Consider the following 12779-nt stretch of genomic DNA (forward strand, 5'->3'; position numbering starts at 1 on the left):
ATATATATATATACATATATATACATATATACATATATATATCAATATATATATAAATATATATATATACATATATATAAATATATATATATACATATGTATATACATATATATATATATATACATCTACACTGAATGGTTCACAGCGATCAATTGATGTCTTTATTCAACCACAAACAACTTTTAATTCCATGCCATCGCAATCGAGACAGAAGAATCGCTCGATGGAGACATTTTGTTGGAAATTGAAACGTGGACGAGCCGAGGATTCGAACCCAGCTAACCCGTAACAAAGTTACAGTGACTTAAACCAATGCGCTATCAGTCTCGATTGCGATGGCATGGAATTAAAAGTTGTTTGTGGTTGAATAAAGATATATAGATATATATATATATATATATATATATATATATATATGCATATACATATATATATATATATATATAAATATATATATATATATATATAAGTATATATGTATATATAAGTATATATATATATATATAAATATATAAATATATATATATACAGTATATATATATAAACATATATATATATATACAAACATATATAAATATATAAACATATATATATATATATATATATATACATATATATACAAACATATATATACAAACATATATATATATATATATGTATATAAATATACATATGTATATAATTATATATATGTATATAAATATATATATGTATATAAATATATATGTATATAAATATATATATGTATATAAATATATATAAATATACATATATATATATTAATACATATATGTATATGAATATATATATATATAATGAATATAAATATACATATATATATAATGAATATATATATATATGTACATATACATATATATATATATATATATATGTTGAACAGCCAGGGCGACATAACGCATCCTTGACGAAGTCCCACCTTTACCTCAAACCACTCTCTCCATTTCCAATCCTGACACAAGCTCTACTACTCTCATAAAAACTCTTGACAGCTCCCAGAAGCTTTCCTCCTATCCCATAAATCTGCATAACCTCCCACAGTGCCTTTCTGTCTACCCTATCATAAGCCTTTTCCAGATCCATAAAAGCCAAAAAAAAACATCCTTCCCCTTTCCTATAGCTTTCTCACATATCTGTCTTACCACAAAGATCTGATCTACACAACCTCTACCTGTCCTAAATCCACACTGTTCCTCACCACTTACTCCTTCTGTTCCTCTCCTAATCCTCTCAATCAAGATCCTCCCATAAGCCTTCCCAACTACACTTAACAAGCTAATCCCTCTGAAACTACTACATTCACACTTGTCCCCTTTTCCCTTGTAAAGAGGAACTATACAGGCACTCCTCCAGTCCTCCGGTACTCTACCCTCTTTCCAGCAAACATTAAATAACCTCACCAACCAGTCCACCATCACTTGACCTCCCTTTTTCAGACATTCTGCATGGCATCCATCCATACCAGGTGCCTTACCTGCTTTCATCATCTTAACAACTGCCTTCACCTCATCCTTCCTTATTTCTCCTCCATTCTCCTCACTCATCACTCTCATTTTCTTCGCATTTCCCACTGCAGCTATCTTTCCTTCCCTATCCTCCTTCACATTTAAAACCTCCCTAAAATATTCTGCCCATCTTCCCCTTACTGCCTTCTCTTCCATTATCATCTCTCCATCTGCACCTTTTACCTTTTCTTCTTTACTTGATTCGCCTCCTCTTCCTCTCTTAATTGTTTTCCAAATCATCTTTTTATTGCTTTCAAAAATTTCTGTCATACTCTTACCCCATTTTATCTCTGCTCTCCTATTTGCCTCCTTTACCTTTTTCTTTATGTCTCTTTTATTTCTTTGTATGTCTCATATGACTTCCTTGTCCTATTTTGTAACCAATCTGTGTAAGCTCGCTTCTTCTCCTCTACAACCTTCTTCATTTCCTCATCCCACCATTCACTACCCTTCCTTCTATTTCCTCCTGTCCTTCTTGTTCCACACACCATCTTTGCACACTTTGTGACTCCCTCCTTGAACCATCCCCATTCCTCCTCCACACCTACCTCTACTCTATCCTTCACTCCCTCCCACTCCTTCAGCTTCTTCTTGTACTCCTTCTCCTTTTCATTTAAAGAGTTTACTCTAAGCACCTCCCTACCTTTTGTCCCTTTCCTCTTTCTCCATCTGTCCTCCACTCTCAACTTACCTTCCACCAGAAAATGATCTGATATTCCTCCACCCTCTCCCCTTAGCACATGTACATCCTTAACTCTTCTTATCATAATCCTATTTACCACTACATAGTCCATTAAAGCTCTATCTACCACCCTTCCATCCACCACCCTCTCCCATGTGTACTTATGCTTGACTTTCTTCTGAAACACTGTATTTGCTATCATCAACTCTTTTTCTAGACACATTTCCACCATCAACTCTCCACTACGATTTTTACCTGGAACTCCACATTTCCCAACCATTCCATCAATTGGATCCTTTCCTACCCTAGCATTAAGGTCTCCCAGTACTATTACATTTACACTTCTCGCTAAACCCTCTATGCACTCATTTAAATCTATCCAAAAAGCCTCCCTTTGTTCTACACTCTTCTCACTGCCAGGCCTATATGCACTTACAAAAACCCACATCTCCTTTCCCAGTTTCACCTTCATCCACATTATCCTTGAGGAAACCTCCTTCCACTCCACTACCCGTTTACCTATCTCTTCACTTACTAGTATAGCCACCCCTTCCCTCCCTTGCCCTCTCTTCACTCCTGATAACCTCCCACTTACACTCCCAAACTTTCAATTGCCCTTCCCTTTCAGCTTAGTTTCACTCAAAGCCAACATTCATTTTTCTTCTCACAAACATACTATCTCTTCCCTTTTACTCTCATCTGTACCACATCCACACACATTAAAAGACCCAAATCTTAGGGTGCTGGTCCGAGAACTTCCAGACCCTCTTATGCCTTTGCCTTTACTTTTAGGAATGTGCCCTGTGGGGCTACAAGGAGAAGGATGCCTAGTCCCAATCCCCGTCCCTTTCTTCTCGCCTCTTACGATCCAAGTGGGAATACTTGGTGGCAGTATTCTTTTCCCCCACCACAGAAAAAGAATACTCAGAGAAATGGTACAGGACAGCAGCAAGGGGTTGGGGGACAGTCGTAGTATAAAAGTGTCATCATTTCTCTATGAACAGAGTTTTCCTCTATCATAGACAAAATGATGTGTGGCTCTGGTCCGTAGGGGCGCCCCATATAGACCCTAAAGTATCGACTGCATGCTACTTTGCCACAATAACAAGCAGCCAATACCCCAGACGGGGTAATGATGTAAATCCTAATATCCACAAGACACCCAACAGGCTACTAGATTTGATTTTTTTTCTTATAACAGTTTTCCTGTTGATTTAATTAAATTGGGTGTTCTGTTTCAATTAGAAAACACTTGTTTGTACCAACCCTAACCCCATACCAGTCGTGTCTGGGGACTGCATTGGGAAATAAATATTTAGAATTAAAGAGGAGTGCAAAGCCAGTGATTAATGAGAGAAACAAGGACAACATTGTTCAAATAAACAATGAAACAAGCGCAGTTTTCTCCAATTCTGACTATACCTAAGATCATAGAACACAATCACAGCAGGGTTCACTATTCTTTAAAAGATTATTGGGTTCATTATTCTTTACATTACTATAATCAGGTTTGCTGTTTTTTATATAGATATGTTAGGTTTCCTAATCTTGACATTATCTGAATTAGGAAAAAAGGAGGGTTGAGTTAGGTTAGGTTATGATGGGATAGTCATTCCGTAGTTAAGGATCATTGGGGTCACTGTTCTTGACATGATCCATATATATATATATATATATATATATATATATATGTATATATATACTATATATATATATATATATATACATATATGTATATATATATATATATGTGTATATATATATATATATATATATACATATATATATACATATGTATATATACATATATATATATTTATATATGTTTAAAATAATGTGCATACTAATGACTGGATAATTTTAGATATTCACACACATGTCTGCAATCCTTCACTGTATCACTGGCTAGTCCTTAACATTCTAAGCGTTTTGAACCCCATATATAAATACAGCAAATTCAATGTCATGTCTGCAGTGACTTTTAAAACTCGAGGATGAGCATCTTTACATTTACCAAGAATTAGCTCAGTTTACATTATGTTACATCTCAAAGTTGCAATTTTTGTATCACCAACTAGTTTTTATAATTCTGAGTATTTTCAACCACAGGTATAAATTATACCACAAATCAATAGTAACATCAGTAGTGATTTGAAAAAAGGCAAATCAATTTCTACATACCTTATCCTACACTAACTCTTCATTTAATACTTGGAGGTGTTCTAAAACATTAATATTTACTGTCCACTACTTCCTAGATCTTAAGGGGCTATTGAGATTTGAAATGCTCTTTTTATTTCGAGTATCCCAACCTAAAGGCAAAACAAAGACAAAGTTCAACCTCCCGGCTACGGACAGGCTCCTCAACAAAATTTGAAACGCTGGGTTTCTTCGAACGGAATAAAACCTAACTAGATCTCATTACTGACCTACAGCATTCTTTTTAAGATATCCATCACTAGACAGCTACAACCACAATGGCCTGCAACTCTCAGGCACCAATCAACTTTTTCGTTACCTGTGTGGTTTCCTTCTTTGTTTACTATCTTCGTGACGCTTCGGCGTCTAACAAATCTCCAAAAAAATTGAGATATTCTTGCAAATGTACAAGGGCACTTTTAGAAATGATTTTACGTAGCTTACTCTTACCTAACGAAAATATTAGTCATAACAAAACGAGAAAAATTTAAACCATAGGGTTGGGGTACTCAAAAAAATGAAAATAGCATTTCAAATCACAATAGCCCCTTTAGATATAGGAAGTAGTTGAGAGTAAATACTGATCCTTTAGAACACTCCCATGTATTAAATGAAGAGTTAGTGTAAGATTAGGTATGTATAAACTAGTTTGCTGTTTTTTCATATTACTAGTGATGTTACTATTGATTTGTGGTATTTGTACCTGGGGTTGAAAATACTCAGAATTATAAAAATTAGTTGGTGATATAAGAATTGCAACTTTGAGATGTAATGTAAACTGAGCTAATTCTTGGTAAATGTAAAGATGCTCATCCTAGAGATTTAAAAGTCAATGCAGGCATGACATTGAATTTGCTGTATTTATATATGCCTATGGTGTTCAAAACAGAATGATAAGGACTAGCCAGTGATATAGTGAAGGATTGGAGACGCGTGTAAATATATAAAATTATGCAGTTATTAGTATACATTATTGTAATATATACATATATATATATAAATATATATATATATATATATATATATATATATATATATATATGCATATATAATGTATATATATATATATGGATCATGTCAAGAACAGTGACCCCAATGATCCTCATCTAAAGAATGGCTATCCTATCATAACCTAACATAACCCAACCCTCCTCTTTTCCTTATTTAGATGTCAGGATCAGCAGACCCAACATATCTATCTCAAAAACAGCAAACCTGATTACAGTAATGTAAAGAATAATGAACCCAATAATCCTTTAAAGAATAGCGAACTCTACTGTGATTGTGTTCTCTAATCTTAGGTATGGTCAGAATTGGAGAAAACTGTGCTTATTTTATCCTTTATTTGAACAATGTTATCCTTTCTCTCATTAACCACTGTCTTTGCACTCCTCTTTAATTCTAAATACTTATTTCCCAACGCAGTCCCCAGACATGACTGGTATGGGGGTTGGGGTTGGTACAAACAAGTGTTTTCTGATTGAAACAGAACACCAAATTTAATGAAATCAACAGGAAAATTGTTAAAGAAAATCAAATCTAGTAGCCTGTTGGGTGCTTTGTGGATATTAGGATTTACATCCTTAAGTGTAGTGTGACTTTGTTTTTTTTCACCTAATTTACCTCAAGTTCATTATGTGAAGCTTTTGTAAACCAGTAAGGTGATATTTTCTAAAGTCAGGTATTATATACAAAATGCCACAAGACAAAGGTAATCCCTGTATAAAAGCACAAATAATTGCATATTTTGCACTTCTATTTTATTTCCCAATACAGAAATAGAAAACTGTACATATAATGTTAAGTTAAATTAGGCAGATGACATTAAGATTGTTGATGCTCCAAGTTGATTGGATGTTGAAACTGGTACCTGTAAAGAATTCCTCATTTGATCTTAGGAGACTTTTTTGAAAATTCTTTTATGCCCATCTCCGATATTTTTATGTAGGTTGGCAGGTTGTATCCTGTGCAGTTATTGGCCACATTGTTGTCTTCCCTTTTTAGGGAATTTATTAGGGTGTCCATACTGAGGAGTGATTATTTTCCAATCAGAAATAATAATAATAATAAGATAGAATAACAGTTGTTTCGCTTTTCAAACTGTGTGTGATGTCTTTATATTACATTGGTCATACTCTGATTTGAGGCTTCAGTTCTAATCAGACTATTCTAATTTTTTCAAAAATTATGATTTATTCTTGTTATCATACTATATATCCATTTAATTTTTGTATAGTGTTAATGTATGCATGAAATAGAAGTGCAAAAATATACTTTTTGTGCAATTTTTATAAATGAAATACAAGTGCAAAATATAATGGTGATTTTATCCTTGATGCATAATATGAATTATTTATTCTATATCTATAGAAATTGTTTTATGATAATAAGCAAGAAAATGTAGGACTGTGGACATTGGCATGTGGCATTTTGTTGTATATCCTTTCCAGCTTGTCAGTTTCTGTATCAACGGATGAAGGTCTGAAGGAATGAAATAGTAGGCCTAATACCTAGAAATGGCGTGGATAATATGGCCGCCATTCTGATTAATACATTTCTTTTGGTTAGCTCTAATGATGGAATTTCTTTGTTGGTTTAATTTCTATAAAAAGGCTGTCAATATTTCCTTGCCGAGTTGTGATCTCTTCTCTTGTTCTGTTGAATTTGTTTTCTTCGTGAAATGTGCAAGATCATTTTGTGACGGATAATAGTTTATAATTAATTTATATACAGGCATTTGATGGAGTGCAATAATTTTCACCTGATGATCTGCATGAGTCGTGAGAACTTTTGTGTTAGATAGTTTGAGTTATATGACTCCTCCATGAGCTCTAGTGTCACTGACAGTTCTGTATAGAATTATTTTTGACTGTTTTTATGTCATATCTTTCCTCGAGTGAGCCTTAGGGCAATATACCTTCGAAATTGGTTTGTAATATTGCTAGCAGTTATAGCTGGTACATGGATTGGACAGTGGCTCATGTCGGAGTTGGTCTGGCAACTATGTGTTTGTTTACATTGTAGTGAAAGAATAGAAAAGGGTAGTAGCCAACACCATTATAATGAGCAGTTTTCCAATTTTGGGGAGTTCCCAATATATGAACTTCATATGGTTGTGCATTGATATGACCAACTAAGTAATCAGTGACCAATACTAACAGTAGTCAAGTGGTGGTTGTAGGCGAGTAGCACGAATACATGCATGTGCACCTCCTCAAGGTTAGGCGGCGTGTTAAGCAGTATTTTGCCATGGGAGACAGGGCTGGGACACTGTCAACGGTTCCAAAGGGTTACAAAGGCGGGCCATGCCGACAGAAGACCTTTTGGTCCATAACTAGGTCGGATGCGAAAAAATGTATAGATGATAAAAATGATGAAAGAAAATAAAAATTATATATAATAACAAATAGAATAAATAATACATAGGTATAGTTAAATGATAAACAAATAGTAAATAATGATAAACAGTAGTGGAGGACAAAATATTACGATAGGATGTAATGATACTGGAGAAAATATCACGGTAGGATGTGTGTATGATGTACATACATGTTTATGAGGGTAACCATTTCTATTTACAAAGGATTAAAAAAGAGGAGTATGCCGATAGGAGACCTTTTGGTCCATAACTAGGTAGGGTGCGAGAAAGCACAGCTATAAATGAACAAATAAATAGGAATAATGGTAACGTAAATAATGATTGAGTAAAGTTAAACAGCAAACCAATGTACGATCAAGTGTAAGTTCAAATCACTCGGGGTGCATCTTTGGTTATCAGGAATCAAAATCTTAGGGAACCTAACGGCAACTTGGGTTCAAGTCGATGACTTAGCGTCTGCTCATTGAGAGCGTTTACATGTTGTGCAAAGTCTGATTTTCATGGTAAGACAGACATGTGAGGAAGCTTTAGCAAAGGGTTAAGATGATTTTGGGCCTTTTAGTATTTGGAGGGGCTCAGATAAGAGGGAGGGTGGAGGGGTGTGGAGTGTATTCAGGGATGGAATGTGTGGGAATGATTTTATGCCTTTCCCTTTTTGGCTACCTCCCTTGTAAGGGGGGAAAAGCCTCGGTATATGTATGTATGTATGTAGTATTTGGAAAAGGGTTTTGACAAAGTAGATGGAAAGGCACTGTGGGAGGTTTTACAGATATATGGGATAGGAGGAAAGCTGTTAATAGCAGTCAATTTTTTTTTTTTTTTTTTTTATACAAGAGTAGTACAACATGTGTTCAAGCCACAAGGATCAATGAGAGGATATCACAGTTGTTCAAGCAACTGGAATACCACTTTCTTGATACTTGGTTTCTCTTTTCTAGGCGTCATGACCTTTACGTTTCTGATATAACCCACCGAACTCGCAGAGACAAAGATGTTCTTACAAAGTGGAGTTCCTCAGGGTTCCGTTCTTTAGCCACTTCTATTCATAGTATATATCAATGATATAGACCACGTACTGAAATCTATCATGTCCAAATTTGCTGATGTTACAAAACTGTGTAATCTGAAAAGTGGCTAATGGAATTCTACACAATTGCAAGGTTATACACATAGGTAAAATAACAGTAAGTACGATTAGAAGTTTTTTATGAATTCATTAACAAAAGTGGATAGTGAAAAGGATCTCAGGTTAATTATCAGTAACTATCTCAAATCACCTAAACAATATAGCCTCTGAGAAAGCAAACAAGATTCCAGAACTGATTGCATGATCTTATGACTTCAACCACAATTGGAATATGCCGTTTTCTTATGGTCTCTGACTTTCATTAAAGACATTAACAGATTGGAAAAAGTACAGCGGCGAGCCACAAAACTGATTTCAAATACCAAAAAAAGAATTATACAAAAATCAATTATGGGAAAGGTGGAGACACGGGTCTTTATCTGAATATCGAGTTTATTCCTGACCGGTTTCGCTTACAATAGCTTCTTCAGAGGATTGTTTAATTAAAATCAATTAAAACATATGAATCTATTTCCCTAAAAAGCGTAGACTCAGGTGACTTGATACAGGTTTAAGATTCTGAAAAGAATTGACAACATTAAAAGTGACATTTTTTCACACTATTGGTTATCATTTATCAATTTGCTTATTATTATTTATCTGTCCATTTATTATTTACTATTTACCTGATAGGTTATAATTTAACTTTACCTATTTATTTATCTTATTTGTTATTATCATTTATTTATTTATCGTCATAGTTTTTTTTCGCATCCGACCGAGTTATGGACCAAAAGGTCTCCTGTCGGCATGCTTGTCCTTTGTAATCCTTTCAAATTGAAATGGTTTGATGTAGGGGTGGGACATGGAAGCACCCACTCAGCAGGCGGGCGTAGTGTACCGCATTGGATGTTTGGATTGTGATGCAGATTACATAGGAGAAAGACAGAAGAAACTCGTCACTAGAATTGAAGAACAAAAACGGGCAGTTAAACGGAAAGATGCAGCCTCAGCACTTTATAAACACATGAACGAACTACAGCACAACGTTGACTGGGAAGGAGCGACTGCGTTACTCAGAGACAGCTCGAAGAAAAGGAGATTATTCTTAGAAGTGTGGACGATAAAAGAAATTAGCGTAAATAGGTGCATAGACTTAAATACAATTACCTGACCACTAGGAACACAAGGACACTCAACATAACGTGAGAGCGTACATGATGAACAAAGGTCACAGTGTGTATGAACGTGATTTAATTTATTTCACTTATACAAGTTACATTTTATTGTATTTATTCCTTTGTTAACATAGGAAAAAACTTGGAGGGACGCTTTGTCTTCCTTTTTGTTTGCCGTTAGCCCAAAAAGTTATCTGCAAAACACTCCCTATGTGACGTATGCAAGACTTTGACAGCAAAGCAAGTAGTATGCCTCTACGTTAAAGGCAGCTTTAATTAGTCTAGTTCTTCATAAGTTCGGAACGCCGCTGCCAAATTGGTAGATATTAATAAGGTGACGTATCAAACGTGTTCAGTGTTTGCATTCTCTCATGCCAGATATGCAATTACTATAGACATAAACCGTTACTCGATAAGATAATCTTAAAAGTTTGTTTTAGTACTGGTTGATTGAGGGGCAGGGTTGAATCCACCCTAACCCCGCCCCCCTCCATGCAGGTGACATTCCCTCTACGAGGTGCATCGTAGGTAATCAATAATTACTCCTTTGAGTAGGAGAGAAGTATGGAATTTCAACCCACAACTAGGCTAAGAAAGGAAACACCGCTATAATGACTAGTTGGCCATTTTGATAGTCGATTTTAGTATGTGTTTTTAGGCAAATTATTCTCATAATAGAGAATGGCATGTATGAAATGGTTTGTGTGCAAAGCGCTTACAATTCTACTATTACTTTTCTCTAAAAGTTAATCTATTATTTTCAGAAAGGTATCAACAAAGAAAACCCGATGTGGCATCTATAGCTCGGCTATCTCACAAATCTTAAACATCAAGTGATTGTCACATATATCACATGATGACCCATATAGTAGAGAAGCCTTTCCAGTGTGACTTGTGTGATTCTGCTTTCTTACAACAGCGTAATCTCAAACATCATATGATGACCCACACAGGAGAGAAGCCATTCCGGTGTGACATGTGTGATTCTGCTTTCTCACTTAAGGGTGATCTCAAACGTCACATGATGACCCACACAGGAGAGAAGCCATTCCAGTGTGACATGTGTGATTCTGCTTTCTCACATAAGGGTGATCTCAAACGTCACATGATGACTCACACAGGAGAGAAGCCATTTCAGTGTGACATGTGTGAGTCTGCTTTCTCACATAAGGGTGATCTCAAACGTCACATGATGACCCACACAGGAGAGAAGCCATTCCAGTGTGCCATGTGTGATTCTGCTTTCTCACTAAAGATTGATCTCAAACGTCACATGATGACTCACACAGGAGAGAAGCCATTTCAGTGTGACATGTGTGAGTCTGCTTTCTCACGAAAGAGTCATCTCAAATGTCACATGAGGACCCACACAGGAGAGAAGCCATTCCAGTGTGACACGTGTGATTCCGCTTTCTCACGAAAGGGTGGTCTCAAATATCACATGATGATCCACACAGGAGAGAAGCCATTTCAGTGTGACATGTGTGATTCTGCTTTCTCACATAAGGGTGATCTCAAACGTCACATGACCCACACAGGAGAGAAGCCATTCCAGTGTGACACGTATGATTCCGCTTTCTCAACAAAGCGTGATCTCAAACGTCACATGATGACCCACACAGGAGAAAAGCCATTTCGGTGTGACATGTGTGAGTCTGCTCTCTCATGAGTCATCTCAAATGTCACATGAGGACCCACACAGGAGAGAAGCCATTCCAGTGTGACACGTGTGATTCCGCTTTCTCACGAAAGGGTGGTCTCAAATATCACATGATGATCCACACAGGAGAGAAGCCATTCCAGTGTGACACGTGTGATTCCGCCTTTTCACAAAAGCATGATCTCAAACGTCACAAGATGACCCACACAGGAGAGAAGCCATTCCGGTGTGGCATGTGTGATTCCGCTTTCTCACAAAAGGGTAATCTCAAACATCACATGATGACCCACACAGGAGAGAGGCCATTCCAGTGTGACGTATGTGATTCCTCTTTCTCACATAAGGGTAATCTCAAACTTCACATGATGACCCACACAGGAGAGAAGCCATTCCAGTGTGACATGTGTGATTCTGCTTTCTCACGAAAGCGTAATTTCGAAAGTCACATGATGACCCACACAGGAGAGAAGCCGTTCCAGTGTGGCATGTGTGATTCTGCTTTCTCACGAAAGGGTGATCTCAAACGTCACATGATGACCCACACAGGAGAGAACCCGTTCTAGTGTGACATGTGTAATTATGCTTTCTTAAAAAAGGATAGTCTCAATCGTCACATGATGACCCACACAGGAGAGAAGCCATTCCAGTGTGGCACGTGTGCTTCCGCTTTCTCACAAAAGCGTAATCTCAAACATCATATGATGACCCACACAGGAGAGAAGACATTTCAGTGTGGCATGTGTGATTCTGCTTTCTCCCAAAAGAGTACTCTCAAAAGTCATATGATTACCCACACAGGAGAGAAGCCATTCCAGTGCGGCATGTGTGATTCTGCTTTCTCACGAAAGAGTTATCTCAAATGTCAATGGTGACCCACACAGGAGAGAAGCCATTCCAGTGTGACACGTGTGATTCCGCTTTCTCATATAAGAGTACTATCAAACTTCACATGATGACCCACACAGGAGAGAAGCCATTTCATTGTGGCATGTGTGATTCTGCTTTCTCAAGAAAGGGTACTCTCAAAAGTCACATGATTACCCACACAGGAGAGAAGCCATTCCAGTGTTGCATGTGTGATTCCACTTTCT

At 36.5% G+C, this 12779-nt stretch overlaps 1 protein-coding gene and 1 pseudogene across 1 annotated transcript; one reads left to right on the forward strand and one right to left on the reverse strand.

Annotated features, from left to right (window-relative positions):
• The window catches only part of LOC143030155 (uncharacterized), a 27793-nt pseudogene extending 17741 nt beyond the window's left edge, over positions 1-10052 (reverse strand).
• LOC143030524 (uncharacterized) lies at positions 4575-11705 on the forward strand. Its single transcript, XM_076193672.1, has 2 exons — positions 4575-5038; positions 10793-11705. Exon 2 carries the CDS (start codon positions 10882-10884, stop codon positions 11695-11697), a length of 816 nt encoding a protein of 271 aa, XP_076049787.1. The 5' UTR covers positions 4575-5038; positions 10793-10881; the 3' UTR covers positions 11698-11705.
• Positions 11706-12779: the final 1074 nt, after the last annotated feature.

Source organism: Oratosquilla oratoria, chromosome 12 (assembly GCF_046742065.1).
Source record: "Oratosquilla oratoria isolate Oo_2021 chromosome 12, ASM4674206v1, whole genome shotgun sequence".
Classification (NCBI taxonomy): domain Eukaryota; kingdom Metazoa; phylum Arthropoda; class Malacostraca; order Stomatopoda; family Squillidae; genus Oratosquilla; species Oratosquilla oratoria.

Bases quoted from the DNA above. Each gene is read 5' to 3' on its own strand.
- LOC143030524 (XM_076193672.1), top strand. From the start codon at position 10,882: ATGATGACCCATATAGTAGAGAAGCCTTTCCAGTGTGACTTGTGTGAT.